This window comes from Manacus candei, unplaced genomic scaffold, assembly GCF_025592945.1.
Source record: "Manacus candei isolate 608988 ecotype Guabito, Panama unplaced genomic scaffold, ASM2559294v1 h1tg000024l, whole genome shotgun sequence".
Classification (NCBI taxonomy): domain Eukaryota; kingdom Metazoa; phylum Chordata; class Aves; order Passeriformes; family Pipridae; genus Manacus; species Manacus candei.
Window position 1 is genome coordinate 8,651,070 of NW_026138072.1, and position 25,099 is coordinate 8,676,168.

The 25,099-nt window shown below is 38.8% G+C and overlaps 1 protein-coding gene across 1 annotated transcript in view; it reads right to left on the reverse strand.

Annotated features, from left to right (window-relative positions):
• The window catches only part of ZSWIM6 (zinc finger SWIM-type containing 6), a 109,601-nt gene that overhangs the window by 44,654 nt on the left and 39,848 nt on the right, over positions 1 to 25,099 (reverse strand). Inside the window, exon 2 of the mRNA XM_051788271.1 lies at positions 3,807 to 4,163. Within this exon, the coding sequence (XP_051644231.1) occupies positions 3,807 to 4,163 (357 nt within the window). The remainder of the gene's footprint in view (positions 1 to 3,806; positions 4,164 to 25,099) is intronic.

Sequence of the window (25,099 nt, forward strand, 5' to 3'; positions counted from 1 at the left end):
TAGGAGAATCAGAGAATGGGAGGAAGTCTGGAGAAATCCATAGTTCTTCTAAGAGCAGAGATTGCCACAGCAGCACTAAACACTCAAGAAAAGAAAAAGGATAGTTAAAAGTTAAAAATTAAATAGGTTTGCCAGGACATCCTTATACCAAAAAAGGTAGACTCTTTTCCACTATGCACATAATAAGAAATTAACTCTAATATGAGATTAATATGAAAACAGACCTTCCATCTCTCCTTCCTCCCATCTTGCAGTTACTTTCCCATTTCTACTCAAATTCTCACGAACACAGTTTGACCTTCTAACCAATTTATTCAAGTGAAAGTTTCATACCTACGAAAAGAAATATACAAAATGACAAACACAGCTGATAATCCATTGTCATCCTGACTGCTCTCTTCCTAGCATACACACCTGATAGCCTTCTCTGCTACAACAGTACAAAAATTAACAGGGAGGACAAAAGCCTCATCTAAGCAGGATCCAAAGCTACACCCAGCTTCCTGCGAGAGCTTTCACACTGAAACCCAATGTGAGGCCAACAGTTCTGCAGTGCAGACATCAGGGTATCAGCATTAATACCTTCCTGTACCGTCTTCAGTACAGGAGATTACACACTACAGAACTCCAGTTTTGAAATCATCAGGAACATGCACAGCTGTAGCAGTGTCACATGAGGAGATCAGAACACGAGACGTAAGACGTGCTTTTATGCTCTAAAAACATGCAAAACACTCTTGTAACGTAATCACCACCAAGTGAAAATAGAATGGCAAATACACAAGAGGATTCCCAATGAATCAGTTGTCTCTCCTGAAGAAGCCAGTGACTAGACAACACATTCCTGTGCTTCTAACAGCATTCTCTTATTTTTTCCTGCAGAAGGCTCAGCCATGAAGCAAGAAAGGACATTGCATCATTTATATCCACCAAGGAACTCAAGAGTGATTGGTTATTCCAAAACCCATGTCATCAGGCCAAAGCCAGTCATCAAATGCTGCACAGCAAAGAATTTTGAGCAAATGAATGATTACCCAATTTTCCTTTTGTGAAAGTACTGCCTAGTTGTTCCATCTAATCATCTCTTATCAGTCATCTCATAAACAAGACAACAAGAACACTGTGATCAGAGCTCTTCTACGTCCCAGACCATTTATACATACAAATAGTATTCAAGAGCTGATTTCTTTTGTGCATTACTGCAAATATATGAAAACTAGAACTAGTACAGTCACCATGCAAGAAAAATAAAAAATTTAACAACTCAAGTCCTGTATAGAACAACCCTGAAATTAAAACACTCCTAAGTCACATTGAAATGAATTTCCTCATCCAACTCCAGATTCAGGGCTTCCCTTTAATCAAAGCTGTTTCTGTGCCAGGTCTCCTCTTAATTTTATAAGCAAGGTTTTCCTCTTACTTATCTGTGCCTTCAAGTAGTATTTAATATAATTTCTCTTCAGACACCAGTTCAGTGACATCAAATTGTTCAACACAAGACAGTCTACAAGACAGTTTTGTATTAAACTTAACATGTGAAGCACAGGAGATGACAGAGTGAAGGGTGATCTTAGATTCATCACCCGATGATATTAGAACCAGAGACATTTCTTTTGGTTATTTTTCACAGATTTCTTTCGGTTAACTTTATTATTTTTAATTTAAGGAAATCGATTAAAGATCAAAATAACAGAATTACATTATGAATCCCAGAAGAACACTTACTTGCTACATAATCAGAGGAACTTACATAATTCTTTTAAGGAAAAAGTAATGTTTTAGTATTTTGAACATTAAAAAAATCCAGGCAATGGTTTTATGTGAGTCTGAGAAGAAAAGCAGGAAACTATAGAATGTCTTTTAAAACACAGCTTTTTTTGGTAATAGCAGTTTATTTTCTTATGCTGCTTGGATTTTCTACTTTGGATTTTGGCATTTTATTAAGAAATACTGACAGTCAATATAATACTGCAATCTTTCTTACTAGGAGAACAGCAACATATGTAAGAAACGTTTCAGTTTTGTGGATAATATTAAACTAACCTACTCAGATTCATTGCTAAATTTCAGAACTGATCATCAACTCAGTTTTTTATTTCCTATTCTTTTTGCTATTTGAGCTGTGACATAAGTCTCAAATCTCTAAAAATACCTTATATAATAATGAGCAATGAGGTATTTTGACAATAAGAAAATAGCTGACAGACTAGCATGTCTACAATTAGTATAATTGCAGACTTCATATTGATCAAGTCTCTGCAACAGCTTGTCATTTCTCTTACATTAACTACAGTACAGCTAATACAGACATATATAGCCATCATCTGCCCTTTGTTTCCCACCCCTGCCTTCCTCTTTTCTAATCACCCTTCACTGTTTGAATCTTCTGTACTTCTCTCATACTGTAATTCTTCCTCACTCCTTAGCTCCTTATGTTCAGAGGTTTTTAACAACTCTCACGTGACACATGCCCTCAGTGCACAACATCTGAGCATCTTCCTCTACTGCTCAATGTCCTGTATCTCCTTTAAGTTTCACTTCCTTTCCATTGTCACCAGGCAGCTCTGACAATAACCTTCTCATTGCCTTCAACAACACAGCAACAGCCTTGCCTCTGGCCACATCTCCACAATCCCCAATGCCAAAAAAAGAGCACTGTTCCTGAAATTCACTTTCTTGCAACATCACCTGTCTGGGCCTGCCAGGGTCAGAGCACCCTAAGGAGAAGGGCTAAGCTGCAGATGAGTCCTGTTACTGGAAACACTCTCGTTTTGTTCTGTCTGCACTGTAAGTAATGCATATGTGGTTTTCTTTCTTCTTGCCTTTATTTGTATTGCAAATTCTTTGAATAATGGTCATGCCTCCCTCTTAAATATTTAACAGAAGACCTGTTCCTTCAATTAAAAAAAAAAAAAAGGAAAAGATATTTCTAGTTATTTAGATAACTTATTCTTCCCCTCTAAGTTGTCCTTATTCTTACAGTTCTGGTCACCTGACAGGACATTTCTATCAGCTGACCTTACAGGAACACAGTACTCTAATACTAGTTGGGTCACCTCGAGCGTACAACTACTTGGTTTCATTTCAGCAGGGTCCATAAAAAAAGCCATGTCAGAAGGCTCAAGTCACATCCATCATCCTTTAATAAACAGAAGTTGCTCATTACAAAAAACAGAGTCATTAAAACCCTGTGCAGCTGAAAGAGCAGGAAAGATCAAGACCTTTGCTATACTGTAGCTGCTTCAGCACTAACAGGAGAAAAGCACCGAAATACAGGATTTATATTTCTCCTGACTTCATACAGAAACAAAATCCCAAAGGTTGACAGAAATATATTTAATGAACGAAAAAAAGAGTAACGCCTACTTGCTTTTATGCTTTGCCATTAAAACAAAATTACACAATTAAAATGTTGGAAGATTACTACAAACAACAAAATAATAAAAAGACACCATTGGTGGTAAGTTGATAAGACTGTTCCTTTAAGCAATATGGCTATGCAAAGAACACTACTACTCAGGCTTTAATAGCTGGAAAATACAAGCATGAAGCAGTAACAGGGCACACACTAACAATACTGGAGACATCAAGCTCATTGCTTATGAATTCTCTTTTCCAAAGAGTACCATTTTCTAAACATCTTAAAACAAAGGTTCAATAACAGAATCCTCTTTAGTAAACACCATAAAAATCACAGAACGATTCAGCCTGAAACACAACTAAGGAGGTCATGCTCCTCATTGCCACAAAAAAGCTCACAATGTAAGACAGGGTGAAGCAAAAGGAAGAACAAGTATCAAACTCACCATGGACTTGATTGATTTCTGAATTCTGAGAAAGAATTTCATCTGCTAATTTTTGAGCAGTAGGCAAAACTTCTGTGTGGTGCACTGTGATCAAATACTGTACAAATTTTTGTAGTTGGTCTCTGTTCATTTGAAAGAGTGTCTCTGAAATGGGGAGATGCAGTTTGACCTGATCTGGCTTGCGGATCCGGTATAAAGAGAGTGCCACAACGTGGGCACAGTAAAATATGTCCTTGTTTCCACAGCTACAGGTCACTGAGGTAATCTTGCAACGATCAAAGCTGATAGCTACATTGCAAACAGTTTCTGGCTCCGATTGCATTGCAGGCTCTGTTACTGTGCCACTCAAGTGGAAACCTGTGCAAGGAAAAAAAGAGAACTTAATGATATATGTAAAATATATCTCATTATCAAGAATCTTTTGTTAATAGAGTAAAAGTCGTTGGCTTTTTCTGAGAAATGATACATCTTAAAGAACTTGCTTAATTACAAATATGATTAATCCTGTCTTTTGTACATACTGCTTTCATCTCCAATAAAATCAAAAGGGGAGTAAAAGGTTAGTTTACAAGCCCACTGCCATTCTATCACAACATTCTTCAAAGTCTGACAGCGAGAGAAATATTTACTTGATAAACGACAGCTGCAGAAGTAAGGCAGCATCCCATCAAGACCGATGTGAAACTCCTATACCTCAGTAAATTGGCAGCAATTTTCCAAACCCCTCACCAGGGAGCCTGCCACACCTACCAGCAAATGTAACCATTCTCTCAATAAGTTAGAGGGAAGTAGTGCACTCTAGCGGCATGAACACAGGTCCTAGTCTCAACTGACTCACTGACACAAGTCACTTAATTTCTGTGCTTTCAACTCTCCCACCACTGAGCTCATGTTAAAGCTCACCTTCCCCCAAGTGACCCAGTAGAACAGCCATGTCTGTGCAGCTCTTCGGAGATACAAACTGCTGCAGTTACCAATACACAGGACGTCAGATTTATAACACTGAATGAGACACATGCACTGTTCCAGACATCTGCATTATGGTCCTGTTTTCCATGCAGCATAACAAAGCACAAGGCAAAAGAGGTATGTTTGCTTATATTGTAAGGAGATATGGTATACCATACTTTGCTTTAGCAAAGACACCATGTGTAGACACAGCACAAGGTCTCAAATGCTGAAGATCCAACCTAAAACCATCTGTTTGCCCAACATGAAGGCCCAGGCTTGGCTCTCAATGATTTAACACTGAATAGCGGTGACAGCGGATTTCTTTCTGACTTTATGTCAGCATGACACTAATTTCAGCTCAAGCATTAAGTCAGAGGTGCAGATACAGGGCAATGCAACTAGATCTCATACGCCGTACCAGTATTAGATTTGGACAGTACATATAAAATCTTGGATAGATACAAATAAGGTGTTATACATTATCTACTTATAATGGAAATAATATAAACCCACACTCCCTCAAAGTCAAAAACTGATATAATATTCTTGAAATACCAGAAAAGTGTATTGCAGTAAGCATTATCACATGAAGATTAGATAGGGGGGAAAGTAAAGAAATATATACATAGCTCTAACAAAAAATGCTGTATCCCAAGTAATTTTTAAAAAGCTCTTCAACTTACAGGAAACAGAGATGAAAATCTCTCATTTTTTTCCATTTGTTTACACTGTATGTTTCAGAGCAGGCTGTGCAGTCAGCATCCCTGTCTAGATTACATTCAACTGCAGTAGTCTGATACTCTATCCTGAAGAAGGTCACGCACACACTAACCTTGACTTTGCAAGAGAATGTTTACCAGGTAAAGTAGTTAAGAGTCAAGGCTGAAGAGGCAGTAAGCTGTAAAGTGCACAGACAGGAAGGGGAGAGCATGAACAAGCCCAGGCCTATTCTTGCTCTTGTCTCCACTCAACCTTTGCTGAGAGAAGGGGAGCGGAACTGCCCCTCATATCAGGAACTTCTCCCTCTGCCTTTCCTTTTGGTTTTTAAGTAGTCACAGCCTGTTCCTCCAAGTACCTTCTCTCAAAAAGAGAAACTTTTTAAAACTTAACCAGTTTTATTTGTTTCAGGTTCATTCCCAGTACGTGAAAGTTGGATTGATGGTCTCAAAGAAACTGCATGGGAGTTTTTTTAAATATCAATTTTCTATGAAACACACAAAAAACTCTCTAATCCATTAGCTGAGGAAAAGTCTAATGCTTATACACTGAAAGAGCCCGATCCTACTCTTAGTAAGTATCTGAACTCCTATTAATTCCAGTAGAAAAAGGCCCAATAAAAGATATTCCATTAAACGGATGTAAAATAATAAAAAAGACCAGCCAGCTACCCCAACAATACTACCACTTTTAATTTGTCAGTACATAATTCAAACATTCAGAAAAAGGTAAAATCCTCCCGGAAACATGAAGGTCCCCAGAAATATTCATTGTTAAAAGCAGGCCTGCCCTTGAATCCCTTTTCAGATACAAACACAGCTCATGGCTCCCTCTCCACTGAGTTTTTAAAGAATTCATATTACAAGAAGCAACATTTAGAAACATAGACCCTCATCTAAACAATGACAGCACTAATAGAGTCCACATACCTAACCTGCCCTTCTTAACTCTCAGAGAGTTTAAACAAAAACATCAGCTGACCTTGCAGGCTAAAGATGTAGAAGCTGTGTATTAACTATCCCACCAGGAATGCCTTGTAATTATGGAACACTGTTTTCCTCCTCTTTTTCTGTGTTTTTAAAGAAAGAAATTGTTTTTAGTAAATATGACCTTTAAAAAGGTTTCAACACACCAGAGAAAACAATTCAGGAAATTTCAGCTCAGGAGCCCTGGTAGGGTTGTTATAATTAACCCACCAGACATCAAATGACACCACCTCCACTGCCCCCAATACTGCAGAATACTGAGAGAGCTGTTGCTCTCCTGTAAGCATAGCCTTAAATCTTTTCTAACCTAACCACCTAATATTCTCCAAATAAAGTATGAAAAGTCAGTAGCAGGTAAAAAGTTGATGCACCGTGCTTTGCTAGAAGGTGTTCATCAGAAGTAATTCATAGCTTGCCGAGAAGCAAGATGTTACATGGCCCTGCAAGAAGACAGAGGGAATTACCTGTGCAGGGGCTCGAATATAATAACGTTTCACTAACAGGTCCAAAGATGCAGAAGCAGTCTTTTCACCTAAAACTTGCGATGCCTCACCCTAAACAGGTACTTCCCTTCAAAGGGAAAATGTCTTTTACCCAAAGTTACAAAACCTTGGCTGGAAATACTTATCCATTCCAAAAATCTCCAAGAACACTGAAGAACACTTTTCAGTATAAGAGTTCATTCATTATTATCTAAAGACAACAAAAGAATTGCAGGTGGAAAAGCATGTGTTTATTACAGAAGCTATTTATAGAATAGGCATGTATCACCTTTTCCCTTCAGCCGCTGCAATTTGAAATGTTTTACTCTTTTCAAACCAGCATGTGACCAACAATTCAAGTCTTGCTGACATTTTCAATGTGCAGAGGCTTTGCATTCTGCAAAAGTGTGTTTAGAAAAAGCAGTTGGAGCATTATGACAATGTATAAAATAAAGGGATTTACAGAGGGATTTTGCTGCTGTTGAACACTCACCTCAAACATACCTCAAAAGTAATTTAACAGCCAATAAGATAGTGTTCTCAGCTGTTGTACTTTCAGAAGGGGATTGTGCCAAACGCCATCAGGAGAAAAGCATTAAGAAGTCTGTGAATTTTACAAAGCAATTTTTGCCAAAATCTGCTTGACAGCATCCAGTCCATTAACTAAAAACATTCTGTGACTGTACAGCTGCCTGATAAATGAAAATCTGCTCTATTACGATGTAGTATTTGCCAGCACAAGTATACATGCTTGTCATAAAAAAACCTCAACAACAAAAAACACTTTAGAATAAAACAAAAGAATATTCAAACTCTAAGGCACTAAAGAGGAGAAATAACAGTGGTACGTGGAGAAGCAGCAGCAGTTAGGCTTTTAGTTCCTCAAGTCAAGGGAATCTTGGAATAGGGGATTTCACTAATCTAACAGGCTAAGCAGCAAAGTTACTGCACTAAACAAGCACCATCAATGGCATCTCACAAGCTAAATTCATTTCTACTGTCACCCAGTGTTAAAAAACATTATCCTCAATAGACCCAAGCCCAAAGACACATTTTGAAAACATACAGACCAAAATGAACAAGAACTGCCAGAACCAGCCAAGTGAAATGCTGAGGTGGGAAGGGAGGGAGGGTGGGAGAGAGGAGGACGTGTGCAGTAATGCCAGTGGTTAAAACAAACAAACAAACAAATCACTCTAAGTTCATCCTTGCAATTGAAGGATTTAATGGAAATGCAACCACACCTCACCATTGAGGACTGTTTATCCTTTACAGAAAATATAAAAATGTCAGAACTGGATTACAGTAATACCTCACAGCTTAAAAAATGGTGCTTTTGAATAGCTTTTCACCATGTGCCTTTTGAGAATACTGTACATGCCTCACCCACTATGCATACGTTATCCTAAAATCAGGAAATATACCACCAACTGTATTTGGAAAATGGATGTGTTCCTTGATCCACTGACTCTTTTACCATGTATATATACTTTTAGTCAGGAACATACTTTAGCTGTTTACTACCACAGAAGAAGCCAACAGATGAAGTTACATATAGAGAAAAAAATGCAAGAGCTTGTTGTGGGAGCTGGGTAGTCTTCAGCATGCAAGGTAACCTCCCCCTACATAACCTGATGTTGGTTATCAGAATCATACACTCTGTCTTTAACAATCATTTAAAATAACTTGCAGGCCTATGAGCTACCATTTATTCAGACTACTATATTACTTGGCAAACACATTATCACTGTGTAAACACCTCTGTTTCATCTTGCCTACCAAACAAAAACAGCAAGAAATGCTTATGGGAAGTAGTTTCCAACCATGCCCATTACCTATTTTTTCATACTTACATCAGTGGTTGCATTTTTTTTCCCAAGACAAGCAAAAGTCTAAACTACATTTACCTCATTCAAATTTTGCCTTTTAAGAAGTAGTTTTCCTTTAACATGGTAAAGTAGTATCCTATAAACAGTTCTGTCTGAACTTTGGAACAACAGAGAACAACACACTTTGAAATTATTGTCAAAACTCTGCATGCCGCCTCTCAGCCTGAAGCTAAGGTTACGAGCCTATTTATAAACAGAGAAAACACTGATTTAGGGTATAGACAAGCTTATGTTTTGAGGTCACTGCCACCTACAATAAAATTGGCATTTTATTCCACTGCAACCACAGAGGATCTGTAATAACCAACCACCTGGATTCCACAATTCCCCTTCATACAGACAATAATCAGAATTTTATATTGCAGGATTTTTGCCAGCAAGACAGTGGGAGCAGCATTAAATAAGACCATGCACACACACACCACACTGAAAACTTAAAGGTTCACTACCACTGGCACATACTAAGAACATGCATGCTGCAACAGTGACAGCACTAGTGACTTGAACAAAAAAATTTATTTGTCCCAACACTATGGATTCAACAGCTACATTAAAAGAAAAAAAATCAATCTTACAGGTCTTCCAGCCCAAACCTCCAAGCCCAAACTGTTCAACCAATTATGTCCTTTAGACAAAGGCCTCCACTAATCCCTCAAGACAAACTCAATCATATCTCTGATGATCAACAGCAGCCGCTTATCACCAAGCAGGAGTTGTGGGAGATTAGGAATGGGATACATCCATCCAGACTACTCTTCCTTGAAAAAAAGGAAAGGCTGTCCAAACAATAAATAACTGCCGTTATTCCTGCCCAATAGCCATATCAGGTCTGGACTGCTTCAAGACAGATACAGACTGCAGCAGCTCATGCTGTCTGGAGGTGGAGGCATTGAGCAAAACATTCACCAAATGAGCATGGTCCCTCAAAGTTTCACTGCTACCCTCGTGGTTGAACAACTTGCAACCCACCCCACAGGAACACCATACAAACTTCTGAAGGACATTCTTACCAGCACTTCTCACAGCCTTAGATGACATCTCTGCAAAACCTGAAAGCTGAAAACTCTAACTCATTTAATATGGATATAATCAACCCCATGTTAGGTGTTCGTAGCATTCAGCTTTGTAGACACCGGGAAAGCATCAAAATCTAGGTGTAAACAAGAGATGTTTAGAGAAGTGCTTTCTAGACAGCAGTAATACAGAACTTTCCTCTAGCATAGTGATGTTCAAATTGTGATCTAGGATGCTGTGGCAAATGATGTTTATGGCTTACAAACCAGAAGCAGAGCTGAAGCAGACAAGTCTCTTCAATCAAAGGTTAAACACAGTGCTGAGATTCACTAAAACTGTGAATGCCAACAGAGTCTTGTGAGGCCAAGAAGGCCAGCAGTCCATGGCTGCAGGTTACTATCTATGGCTGCAGGTTACTATCTATTTTGCATAACCTCTGCAAAATGTGGGAAAAGTAAGCCTGAAACTTTTGAGGGAGAGTTAAAAGACTAGCTGAGCTGAGGGAAACTGGCTGGATATATCATATAAGCAGCTTGCTCCAGTAGAACTGTGAAATCACAAGTCATCAAAACTACCATGATGCTGAAGAGAAACTGGAAGTAAATTCAAAATGAAGGGCAGGGGGTAAAGAAAGGATAACTAATACTCAAGAAAGTTGCTATAAGTGGAGCTACTCACCATGCTGTCCAGAGCATCCAGCTAACATACATTAAAATGTCTGTAGGTAAATTGTAATAGAATATAAATATAGGTCAACATCATGCTCAAGTTTACAGTCATCCATAACAAAGGCTAGAAACAAGAGGTCAAGAGAGGTGACTAACCTACATTTAAATTTTGGTAAACAAACCTTCACTCTGCTGGCAAATTTCACAGGCCTTATTTATTGCAAAGGGAAAAGCCGGAGACACAAACAGTCTGCAAGGAGCTGCACCCTGAGAATACACTGAGAGTGCCCAAGCACAAGGACTGATTATGACCAGTCTTCAGAGGGTCAGTGCAAATTGTTAATAGCTTTTGAGGAGGAATTCACTCCTAGTATGGCGGGGAGAAGCTGACATCCTTTCTGCAGGAAGCAGGCAGCGGAAACTCCTCCAATAGCCTGTGGCATCTACCTCTACAAGTGAAATCAGCTTCTACCACAACTTTGGATTTTCATCACATTTGCAGGGAGAAACTATGATTACTTGCTACAGCACAAGTATCAAGATCACAAATGGGAAAGTCACTGCAAATGAATAAGAGCAACAAAACCAAATGATCTTTTCACATTCTTTATTGCTGCTACCACGTCCTTTGCTTATGTTACACAGGCTGTATCAGCTTCACTTTACTGTCTGAAGTTAGGGTTCAACCTAATTTGTACAGTAAAGAATCATCAGCAGTAGTTGTCTACATGGCTTTTCAAAGACGAACAGAATTCAGCTAACACTGGCCACAGAACAGCACAAAGGTTCAACAGAAGGTGCATGAATGCAAGAAGGAAAAACCTTTAAAATTACATCCTGCTTGACTCATTGCTTTATCATCAGAAAAAACTGCTTTCTCATACGCTTGATAAGGGCTTGATCAAACATGTATTTTTAATCAGAAATGGACAAAATCCTAAATATGAAGACAACAGCAACCACTGATATGAACATGGGAAGAGATTTTAAAAATATGAGAAAATTACTAATTCCTGATAAGAGTGTGTCTGGATTTCCACAGTCACACTTACAGTTTGAAAAACCCAGCACAGGATGCCTGAAACACAGGAATCCTGCAGTAAAAGGTATTTAGGTCATTCCAACAACAGAAAACATTTCACTGAGTAATTTAAGACTGCACTGAAACAGGTCAAATTTAGGCTAAGCAATAGCACAAGCAATATAATTTTGAATCTAAACTGACCTTCCATCAGGAAATGTTATACTTGGCCTAAAAGAGTAAACTACCACTCCCATTTCCATTACTAACTGGGGAATAAATAATTTTCTTTTGTTTAAAATGGGGAGGGGAAAAAAATTATAAATCAATGCTGCACTTGCGCCAAATGAAAAGTGGCACAAAATGTCATAGAAAATAAGGGAGACCTTTTCTTTATGATCATGATTCTACTCTTCCACTCGTATACTAAATATCCATGAATACTTGTGCTTTTATTGCTTCAATTTTCTAGCAAATGTTTGTGAATTACTGCAAGAGTCAGGTTAGTCACTCAACGGCTATTTCATTCATAATCAAAGTGGAGGTGAAAAGACAAAAATGGGCTTTTAAGTGTGGAAGCAACAGTCTCTACGTAGGAACTTGGGAGGAGCTCAGTTCATTTTGGACTGTAAATTTTACAAGATAAATGTTTTCAGCAACTTCTTCTAGTCACCAGGGCACTACAAAGGATTCCAGCAACAATAATGAAGCACAACACAGTATTTCCTGACAAAGCAAGACAGAAAGCCACTAAAACCAGAGCACAAAGAGTTCCAGAACTGAAGTCTAAAAACCCACGAATATCACAAGTGAGTCACCCTTGCATGGCTGAAGCCAGCATCAGAGGAAGCATCTTTTTTTCTAGCTCTCTAGGGCCAACTGCAGTGGAGTCACAAATGGGGACTGGAATCCCAAAAAAAAACTATTGTAATAACAATAAGAGTCGTTTAAAAAAAAAGGTCAGCACAGGTCACTTGTATTACAAGCCAAAATATCCTTGATAACACTGGCGTGCAGCCCAAACCCACACAAGTAGACATAACTGTATGAAATCAGGTTCTTGTGCTTCACAATTTTTCCCTCCTCTTGCTGAGGTAGATCCTACCCCACTTCTCAACAATTTCAATTATTACTCCATAAAATCAAATCAATATGCAGCAGCCCTGGTTAGTGCACCCCATCAAAACTGAGTGATAAGACTTGATATACTAGTACTCCTCCATACAGACATCCACCACCTTTTTCCAGACAGGGACGAAGAAAAGGCTTCATGTAAGACAAACGGATTTCCAAAGGGAGAGACAATTTTCAGTGTAAGTTGCTCATACATCTGTTCACATCCATAAAACAGAAATACCTGTCAGTTCAAAATAAAAAACTAGGTATGTTCCTTGGCATTTCTGATGTCTGGGAGCTGCATGCACAGCAAGCACTTAGAAGCTTGAGTAGGGGCACGCGGGTGGGGAAGCCCAATGTACATTCATCTGCTAAGCCAATTCAGAGCACTTGGCTGCTCCTCAAGCAATATAGGTAAGACCAGTATGCAATTTTCTTCAAAAAAGTTAATTTTTTTCATGAAGTAAAGAGAAGCCCCACCCCCTTCTCTAAAGCCATACACTAATTCTCCTTGAGAAGGAAAAGCATAGCATTCTTCCTTTCAAAAGCCAACAAGTTTTGGGGAATATTCACCTCTAACCTGCAGCACTCAGAAATTTAAGAAGTTACACTTATCTGACTGTTAATAAAAGATTCTAGATAGTATGTTAGCACATAACATGCCATTCAAGCCTCTATTAACATACCTAGGGTTGAACAATAAAATGCAACAGAAGATTATTTTTTTTCTTTTTTTCTTCCATGCCTCACACCCACAAAATCAAAACCTTCCCGACACCAGCAAGGTGATAATGAAAAGTTTGGAAAGACAAGGGGATAAAGCAAAACCAGAACTGCACAATCAAGGAAGCAAAACTTCCAGGACACATTAAGGAAAACAATCTAAGAAAGGAGGACAAATTATACAGCAAAATACAAGCTAATTTGTCATTTATTAAGCAAGTTACTGGAATTCAGCATCCTGTAGTTCAGGTTCCAGACCAGGTTTTACAGTACATAAGGTATTAGACTGACCCAAACAAAAACCATGTCTGGCAACATATAACATTTCTAACTTTCACTGACAAGCCAAGAAGCACCTTGCAACTACCTTTTGACAGAGGAAAAGGAAATAATTACAACACCACCACAATTTATTTCACTTTTATAGTGCAATGTAGGGAGACACAGAAACAAGGCAACAGAAGACAAAAACCTCAAGGATGGCAAGTGTCTCTACCGGTGTGCCAAGGAACAAGCTGCTTTCATGAGACCCCTGCTTTTTCTTGCAGTTTATTTTTCCTGGGCTTCAGCTTCTGCTAACTTGTCTATACCACAAATATTAGCATCTGTGATAAGCTGGTAGGTGGTGTACCTCTGGAGGTGTGGTTAATGCCTTGTTTTGTTAGTTTTGGTTGACTACTACAGTAGTCAAGAGTTACGCTTGCTGATGACCATGAAACCCAACCCACAAGACACCGTAAGTACACTGCTGACTAATTCTGTGATTCAATGTTTGTTAATTTTACTTATCTCAAACCAGACACACTCTTGTAGGGGTGCTAAATCTCTTTTTTGATGCAGTTCTCATGCCTACAGGTCTACCTTTTGCAGTAATGAAAGGTTCTCTTGTTTATGCTCTTACCTTTTATCATAACCTACCTAAATATAATTGGGAAGGGGAAAAAAGGAAGATCATTTCAAGTTCTTGAAGAAAATCATGTGTATTTGAAGTCTGAAACAAATGTAAGTAAAGATGGAGGGTGTCAAAAAGCTGAACAGGAAACATGTCTCTAACATCAGTTGTTGATACTATTGTTCATGGTTAAAGATTGCTTTCTAGCTTAGATAAAGTAAGACTAAATTCAGTGATGCACAGTACAGGACTGTCATCTGCCTAAGGCTGTACCGTCCCACTGCATTTACAAAGCAAGACACCAATAACATTTTCAGTGTTGCTCAAGATACTCAAATTGAGAGACATTCTAGTATTTGAAGTAGTTCTGTGCCACAATAAGACAAACATAAGTAGAAGAGAGTTAAATTCAGTATCCAGCCTCTCTTACGACGACAGAGAACTATAACCTGAAAACTTGGCCTTTAAGTTTTAAGCATGTCAGTATTCCAGGTCTCAGCAAAATAAACTGAAATACTTTGAAGTCGGGGCCCTTACATAAAAGAAGAGAGATTTATTTTCTTCATACTTTAAATGGCTTAAAAGAAATTTAAATTATTTAGAAAGAATGCTCTCTGCCTTGTCCCCTGCAACAACATCCCCACCCCTTTCTGCAGATTTCCCCTGCTCTCTCTCAGCAGTGTAATTTGAAGGAAGACAACTGAGTACTTTGTCAGAGTTGTCCATATTTTAAAATTATGATGCCCAAAGTCCATACATACCCTCTTCAGACAAATTGGAAGGAAAAGAACTGTTTAACTAGCACTATGCTTCCAGAAAGTCAATTATGATTTAGATTATCTATTGAGAAGTGGTTCAAACAGGTCATTCACTATACCATAGGAGATCAAACAGACTACGTAGCAAGGGTTACCATTCCCTACATATGGCTTTTCCTGTTTACTTAGTAAAACAGGAGGCTTCCTCCTCTGATAAGGAGTGAGCCAGATATCAGGAGATACAAGCAACTTCCTTAGCAATCTGTCTTTCCTCTCTGCAGTCTAAATCTCCGGATGAGAGTTTGGCACACCATACTTGGATGCATCTCCTACCTTTCTTATTCTCCAAGCAAGTCTTAACATTTCAGATTCACAGACCTAGCTTGGCCCTAACTAGCAATGTTGATGTTTTAAGGTTAAGTGGGGTCCGTTTCCTACACAAATATTTGAACATCAGACCAACTGTTTTCAAAATACTTTAAGAACATAATGATGTCAGCAACGAACCTGGAATATCCCAGTTGCAGGGTGTGCAGCAAGAAAATTCTGTTTCTTATGAAGAAAACTCCTATATCTGAGCTCTCACAAAACAATGCCTGTAAAATGTGCAGTGCTAGCTGAATCTCCCAATCTGTGATCTACATTAATTGGATCAAAAAGCATTCTCACAGATTTTGAAAGAGGGATGAGGGAAATCATTGTTCACCTTTTCAGTGTCAATTCTTATGTATTCCTTTTTTAATTTTCCATTCATCTGCTGGTTGCACACATGAAAAGAAGTAGAAAACAAGACATCTACTACCTCTGATGAGACACTTAAACCTATCACCATCTCATCCCTGCAACAGGCACTTGACATGCCCACTTGTCCCTTTGCTGAACAAGTTCTCAGTTTGAATACAAACAGCTGAGCATCTGTGCTGGTTTTGGCAGGGGTAGAGTTCATTTTCTCCATAGCAGCTAGCATGGACTACTATTTTGGACTTGCACTGGAAACAGTGCTGATAATACAGAGATGTTTAAGCTGTTGCTGATCAGTGCTTACAGAGTTAGAGCCTTTTCTGCTCCTCACTTCACCCCACCAGCAAGGAGGCTAGGGGTGCACAAGGAGCTGGGAGGGGACACAGCTGGGACAGCTGATCCCAACTGACCACAGGGATATCCCATCCCATATTGGCATCATGTTCAGCATATAAAGAGGTTGGAAGAAGGAAGGAGGAGACATTTGGAGTGATGACATTTTTCTTCCCAAGTCACTGTTACAGCGTGATGGGGCCCTGCTTTCCTGAAGACAGCTGAACACCTGCCTGCCATAGGAAGCAGTGAACGAATTCCTTATTTTCCTTTGCTTGGTTTTTGCTTTACCTAAACTGTCTGTACCTCAATCCACGAGTTTTCTCACTTTTAGTCTTCTGGTTCTCTCCCCCATCTCCCTGCAGGCAAGTGAGCAGTTGGCTATGTGGGACTTAGTTGCCAGCTGGGGCTAAACCACGACAGCATCCCTCTTTATGAGTTTACCCCTAGGAGCTCAGAAATGTTGTTCCGTTAAAAGCACATCTCAGCACATCCTGCTGGTTTGGGCTGCTGGAACACTCTACCCCTCCCTGATCCCCTTCGGTTGCTCATGGACTATCGAGCTGAAATTAGCTATTTATTACATGTGAAGGAGTCCCACACAGAGCAGCACCCTGCTGCAAAACACTCCTATTTCACAGGGCAATTTCACAACTACAGCATCTGCTACCTTACTAATATGTATATTTAATGCCACTGCATAATGTGCAGAATTATATGCTGTTTAATGCAGTTTGTTCAGATATTACGTGCTCTTAAGTAGCATTATTCCCTTTGAAAAACATTGTACTTTTTACAGGCCGCCTCCCTGGTGTTCCTTATAACAGAGCCCCAAACAAATAAGCAGCTCATAGACTATTCCAGACCAAAAAACCCAAGGACTCAGGGTGAGGCAAGCTTCTGGCCTGCACTACTAATTTAGTTCTTTTCCTAGGTCTCTCTCCCCAGTCTATACTTTTACACTGTTTTGATATGAATTGAATTGGAAAAAGAATCATATCTTGTCAACTGGTGGGACACATACTCCAGGCTACTCTTGCCACTGGAAATGTGAGTACTCGTATTAAAGCAGCAGCTTTTGCAACAGACTTTATTCTTTCTTCTAGAAGATGGTCAGAGTACTAGCATTAAGTTCTACCACATGCAGTTATAAATCATTTTGTTGACATAGCAAACCACCTCAGAGGAAAAAAAAAAAATCAAAGTTTTAAGCTAGAGCGTTTTGGAGTCAAGTGTGGGACCAGCACATGTATGTCACATGCTTCATGCCCTTCAGGAAAAACTTCAATATGCTCCTATGCCAAATGTCATCTTAAGACAGTCTCAACAATCCTCCCCTACACCTCATTCAGGGAAAACTGATTATGAACACAGTTATTTCAGGTGGCAAAATGATTGTGCATCCACTCTAGAAGGCAGCAAGCACTAGCATCTATGGTTGCCACCTCAGATTTTGACTTGAATTACATATTTCCAAAGAAGCGTAAGCACAAGAAATGAATCTGATCTGCATAACTGAAGTGATGCCCTCTGAGAAACACTGTTTTAAATCTGATTTGGAGTAAATGACAATCTGCTCTCTGTTGGAAGGAGAACGTAAATTCAAAGCAAAGGAGATTCTGATATATGTAGCTAAAACAAACTTTATCTCAACTAAGCACTCAGGATTATGCAGGCAGACGTTTGCTCTAGAATTAGTTTTCAGACTGTTTTGACGTTAGGAATATTTGAGAGCTGTAACTACACTTAAGTATCCCCACAGGCTGCTTTAGGATATTAGGAACAAAATTCTAACTAATCCTTTCTCCTTGTTCTATGCTACAAATGAATTTACAAGTGAGCAAGGAGTGGCAGACAGCCCTCACTGGCCAGACAAAGTCTCAGTCTAGTTTTGTCTTTTCTGCTATGAGCACATGATACTCAAATAGCCCACTGTTTTGATATGACAGGATGCCTAAGGCTTTCCTAACCCTCCTTTCTTCATTTAGAAAGTAGACAGCCTTCATTTGTAAGGACAAAAAGGACTCAGGTGGACTGGACCTTTCTGCTCACCCAATACACACATGAAGGCTCCTCTGATGTGCAATTCAAACTCTGTCCTGAGAATTTTGTAAAGCAGACCATCACCCCATTGCCTGAGAGCATAAAGGTATCAGCAGGCTTAAACAGTCTGCTGTCTGCTCTACATTGCTGATCAAGAGTATGGATTGCAGGGCGGAACTGCAGAACTGTACCAGGGCGGAACGGCAGAACGGAACACCATCATCTGCCCCTTAAACACATACGCGCACACAGAGTTTGTGTGCAATAGAACAACAGGAAAATTCTCAGATAATCTACATTTTGGATCTACTTAAGACATGTTATAAAACAACACAAATATTTAATTTCTTTATCCTGCTACGGAAATATATGAAGTTTCTCTTTTTAAAGCAGAAAGCTATTCAAACAACACATCGATACCTCTCAAGATGAGGCAGTGGTTTTCCTATCAGTGAGGAAGGACCATCACAGCTATTGACATCTGTGAAGTATATGATGGCAAGCAGAGTTATTTCTCAAATTAATTATGCCAGCTTCAGAACAAACAAACAACAACAAAAATCTACTTCTTCCATCACAGGCATATTTAACAAAGACTACTCCATTCCAGTCCACATGAAGAGAAACAGTCTGAATACCAAAATCATGAAGCAGAACCAAGACTTTGTTAAAAGAAATGAATTTATATATTTTTAAAAAATTCATCTACACAAAATTCATCAAGTAGAAAATGGATCTGTTATATTCTGGTTTGGGAAATGTAATATGATTTTAAAGTATTCCTGCCAGCAATAAAACTGGTTAGAAAAAGAATTTCTTTTCTTTTTAAGAGTAAGCATGTCATTGTTTGCATAATTGGTTTTAAAGGGTGATGGTTGCTCTTTACGTGAGAGGGCAATGGAAATTACAAACCTTCTAGACCATGAAAAACAAGACAGCTGAAGAAAACACCATTTAAGGCAGGATAATACTTCATTTCTGAAAAAATGCTGAATAGAAAAAAAAAAAGAAATTGTCCAGTTGTCCAGGATACTACGAGACATAACCTTTGTATTTTCTCTTCAGTCTGTCTTCCAAATAAGTGAATGTTGGAAAAGCCATGGCATTATTTCTATTTCAGGTGAATTCCTGGGATTTTGTTTTTCATCTACTGTCCCTACAACCTTAGTGTTTACCACATCTGGACAGGAAATTTTTCTATGACCTCATTTTCACAGTCAAACAAAGTGTTTCTGATGACATTTGCAGGATCTATTGCTCTAGTGAAATGGTGGTTTATTAAGAAATTATTACTTTTAAAATGTTCTACCATCTGAACTATTTGTAGTTATTCTTTCAGAGTTAATAGTGAAATCGGCAGTAAGCTGAACTGAAAACAAACTATTTAACCAATTTTTTTCCTTGTGTAATTATTTGTTAAGCAAGTAAAAAAGCCTTAACGAAGAGGGAACAACATTATTTTGGATTTAGAGCTCCTGGCCTGGAGTTCTCCAGTAAGAAAACATCTTTCTTGAAAGCAAAGAAAACTTTCCTTCTTGCTGTTCTTTCAGGGTAACAAAGAGACAGAAAATAACTGCAATCTCACTAAGTACCTATCCTTCCAATAACCTTATGAGTTTGTTTTGCTTTGTTGTCTTCAGGACTCAAAACACTCCCCTGTAAGGAAGCCTCTCATTCCACCACTGGGATGCTTCACACCACTAGTCTACTCTTCGACCACTTCAAAGGGCAGAGAAAAACTTCCAACACACCAGAGGCAGTTTGCTAATGTTTGCAGCACTAGAGTATTATTTATATTCATAATCTACAAAAATTGTCTGCACAGGGCAGGGAGGGTGGAATATAGATATTCTCCCTCTATCATGGATTGAACAGTGTTGTGTTGAGCGATGACAGTGAAAAGGCACGGTAGGACAGCAGAGCGGGCAGGACAGCAGAGTGGGCTATGCCACGGCAAGGCTGACAGTTATCCTAGAGGAGTGCCCCTGTGACTCCCAGCCTCTCCGAGCCCCAGACGGGCACCAAGTGGCAGCTGCCAAAAACTGGTTCCTATTTGCTGCGCTCTGACAAGCAGAAGTTCATATGGAAAAGGTTTGCAGGGCAAACTGACCCGCCTCAGATGAAGGTTGTCTTAACAGTGAATTGCAAACAAAGGGAGGAAAAGAGCCCATGCTGTTGCTCATGGAGGAGTGAGCGGCACAACCTGGGAGTAATCTCTACTCCAAAAAACAGTGCATGAGAAACAGGCAGTCTAGACAGGATGGGGGTGGGGGCTGTGCAGCTTTGCCTCGACTATTGCACAGTGCAGACTTTTCCCACATCAAAAAGAGGGGAAGGGAGGAAAAAGAGGCAGGGAACCTTGCAGGAAGACCCTAGTTTTAATAAAGCCAGAAAGCCACCATCTACTGATGATGCTTCATGTCTTGGAAAAAGTTATTTTGCTGCTTAATACTTCAAGAACTGTATTTTCCCCTAGCTGGGTCACCAAGAGCTGGATCCACTTCATTACCTCCCAGTAAGTTTTACTGTGTCTAAGTTGATGCTAATAACCTTCCAGTCTATAGCCTACTTTTAGAAACCAGGCAAAACCAGTGAGCTGACTGTTTTAATGCACCATGGTAAACAGTTACTCAACAGATTAAAAATATAAAAAGAACAGTAGAGTACTCTGAGCATCCATACCCTGCGTATTTTTCTTCCCTCAAAGTTCTCCAGTCATATAACAGCTAGCCAAATGTACCAAGTCTCAAACTTTCAAGTAGGAAGATGGAAGAGTAAGGGTGAGGAAAGGACCCATTGAAAAATTTAAGTCTTCATGAAAACAGAAATTATTTGAAATATAGTATTTAACCGTTGTTTAAAATATGTATCACTAAGTTTGGAACAGCTCGGCGAACTTAGAACACAAGCATATCTGTTTACGTGTAACTAAATACAGTGTGACAGCAGTTTGGATCACCTATCAGAAAGAATCAACTACAACTTTCAATGTATTTCAATACATAAAATACATTATTTGTATTCTATGTAATAGTCTATTTGTTTGTTTGTTTGTTTTAACCCAGTGCAGTGTTAACACTTCTAAAGTCTTTCACTATGTACTAAATCTAAGGTCTGAGAACACAGCTGCGTTGGGCAGGGCACGTCTCCAGGATGAAGGACCACCACCTCCCTAAGATCTTGCTCTATGGTGAACTTGCCACCGGCTGCCGCAAGAGAGGAGCCCCGAAGGGGAGATACAAGGACTCCCTGAAACAACATCTCAGCCTCGGCCATATTGATCATCATAACTGGTCTACTCTGGCCTCCAATCAGGAGGCCTGGAGACACACCATCTATAACGCAGCTGTGTCCTTTGAGAACACACACAAGATCACTCTCGAGGAGAAAAGGCAACGCAGAAAGAACCGTGTCTTGCAGAATATACCATCTAAGGAGTCCTTCTGTTGTGCCTTTTGCAATTGGATATGTCTGTCACATATTGGCCTCATAAGCCACCAGCGTGCCTGTAACAAATGTGGATAGAGCCTTCCCAAATCTTCGTTTGCGAAGCCTAGCCATGATGAAATCTAAGGTACCTAGCAAAATGCAGCATATTCCAGTTGGATTTTTCCCAAAACATGTCACTCAACTTTTTAAGTATTCCTGCCATCTGGCTACTAGGTTTTGTTTACCAAAACACTAGCTGCGTACACATTTCTACAGCAGCTGTAGTAAAAAAAAAAAAAAAAAAGGTAATGTGATTTAGTAATTCACATTAAAAAATAGAAAACTCTAAAACTATTTTATCAAACCAGTTACCATTATACCAGAAAAATTAAATATATCTAGCTTTGTGTTTTGCTGTCTTTTGTATTCTTCACGAACTCACTTCCCACTGACAGTATCACAGGAAAGAAGTAACAGTGACTAAAGAATATGCCAAGAGCAAAGTAAGTCATATTGCTTGTATTATCTCTAATTCCCTTCTGGATAAGCACTGGTGCTACAGAAGTACGAACGACACAGGAAATGCTGTTATTGTAGTACCTCTGGTCGTTCTTAGGGTACATAGCAAATCATAGAGCCCTCTCAAAGAGACCCCAAAACTATGCTGTTCAGAGGCTGAAAGGTCCGATAAATTCCAGGGGCTCTTCCCAGTGTCCGAGCCACACTCAACAAAATAAATATTTCAATTATGACTAACCCAAAACAATGCACAATGAAAGCTGTGGAAGTCCTGGGAGCAGTGGGAATATTTAAATTGGAAAAGAGTCTGTGGGTTTTTTTCCTATTCCTAATTACACAAGTACATTGTATTAATCAGGCTTGGAAACCACAAACTCAAGGCTCTTTGTGACTGAGTTGTCATGGCAGCACAAAACACCCTTAAGGTCAAACAGGTGAAGAAGCATTTTCAGAAGATTAATGTGGAGATATCTTATAGGTGTATGGCATGTAGAGGAATTCAATCTCTTTAAAAAAAAAAAAAAAGGCTGTGGTCTCAGACAGCAGATAAGCTTTGGCTGCGTAAAAGCCAACGATAGCATACTTGCAGAGCTTTTTGGTTTTTTTTCCCAAGTTCCGTTGTGCTTCAAACATCACGTAAAGCTCCATGCAGACACTTACTCATTTCAGTACTCACATAACCAAATAAAACAGAATCTAGCGGTTGCTTAAGACATGCACAACCAGAACTGAAATAGTTGCACAAATTTAAAACAAAAGCACATGTGTCTGTGTGCAAGAAAATATTGTCTGACAGCAATCTGGATCAACTACCAGACTCAACTGCAAACTTAGTAAGCTATGGGATAATTAAAGTGTTGTTCATACTTATGTCAATAAGTTGAGTTATGTGCTGTTGGCTGTTTTCCACAAGCAACTCTGCCTGGTTTGGTACATGCATACGCATTCCTTGTGGCAGTCACAGCTTGTTCTTACATCTGAATGAACATCTCAGACTGATCAAGCACTTTACCGCCCAGAACAGCTCTGCAGGGTGATCTTGCAAGACACTGCAGTAGAAAAGAAAGATCTCTTTGTTCTCTTCCAGAGAATAGAATTTTGTGACCTAAAATTTGTTCACAGGTTGATGTTTCAAAAAGAATTCAGTATTTTTTGAAGTAATAATTAGACTTTTACTTCAGTTTCTCCTCTCTCTTGAGTCAGATAAACTCAAGTCTCTATAAGAAGTGATATGTTTCAATCCACACAAGTATAGCATCTGGCCAAGTTTTAGCCTGATCGGACTTAAGTGCTTTGTACAAAATTTCAGGCCACAAGAACAGCTTCTTCTTCTTCTTAGGAATCAAAACAAAAAGAACCATAAACCATAAGCAATCAAAAAATCCAACAAAACCTAATTTTATGAGAAGATCATGTAATATGCATAGAAATCAGTGAGTCTATCAAAGTAAAATACCTTCATGAATGGATCCTGAAGTGTCAGAAAAGTTATCATTAGGGGTTATATATGAACCCTCTACTAAGCCAAGAGAAAAAGCAAACAGGTATCTTCTCTTCTTCCCATCTTATACAAAACAGTTTTCAGAAGATCTTAAAAAAAAACCCACAATGAAAAAACGGAAGGAATCACATTAACTTTCCTCAAATATTTGCACACCATGCTGTGCTTTTCATCCCTAAGATAAAATAAAACCTAACATTAAAGATTCAAGCAACCAAATATTAATGAACAGAGATGTTATGATACTGCTCAGCTGCTGAGTATTTGAAAATGACGAGTGCTACCTTCTCACATTTATCTGAGAAACTTATATCAGGATTGTGCTGCAGATAGATATACAGAAGAACATGCCAGGTAAATCTCTGGTCAGGTAAGTAATAGGAAAAAACAGCAATTATTTAAAGGACATACTTCAATTTCTGAAGCTGGAAGAAATTCAGTAATTAAATACTCCTTTTTTTATGCCAATCAATGTTAGCAAAGAGAAAATATGGGTAAGCAAAAATAGCCAAGCAATAAAACAAGAACAGCAACACCAGAATACTATCCATATCCTAAAGAAAAAGCTTACACTGTGATGTTTGCTTCAGAAACATATCACCCTTTCAAGAGATTAATTTCAGTTGTTACAAGCACATCTGATAGAGAAGAATGTTATTTGAGTACCAAATTTAGCTTATCTTCTTTTTGCATAGAGGTAGAAAAGAATGCATTATCTTGTATAAAGACATTTATTTTTGATATTGCCTTGTATCTTCCACCTTGACCTTTTCTGTATTTCTTTTCTCTGGTAAATCTGACAATGACAGAGTTATCATTGATGCAACCAGTGTTTTTCCTGTTCGTACAGGATAGACTTAATCACAGTTCCAGTCTCAATGAAATCCCTAGTAGTTAGGAAATATTTATATTTAGTTTTTAAATCTGACCTTCAAGGTGTATACAGCAATCTAAATACTTACACGAAAGATTTCAAGAGTGGTGTTAGTTTTATTTCTTTTCTCCCCTCTTTCTCCCTCACTCTGCAGTTCTGTGGCAAGAAAGAAATCCCCTTTTAATCCTCCCCTCAGCTTCTGACCCACACCTAACTGTTTTTCCAGTGTTAAGTAATATCAGCTGGGGTAGCTGTGGGTGAAAGCATTATTCACTTGCCCTGGGTTCTAGGAGCTGAAGTCTGTAGCTGAATTTTCACAGGTTTTCTAGATTCCCTCAGCATCTCTGCAACAATGTACATAAATCTGAATTCAAATTTAGCAGAAGACAATATTTAATGCTGTTCAAAAGCGAGGAGGCAGAATTGTTTTGAAATTCTCCCTGAAAGGCAGCCTGTTGTATTAGAACAAAGCAGCTTATTTCGATCATTTCTTTGTTTGACAAGTTTGGCCTGGTTAGAAAGGTCATTTATGCCTCAAAGCATCAAATTAACATTTGAGGACATGAATTTTAAAAATGGCTATTTGCTTCTGCTCTCTAAATTGCTAATGATTTTTTCTTTAACAAAAAATACATA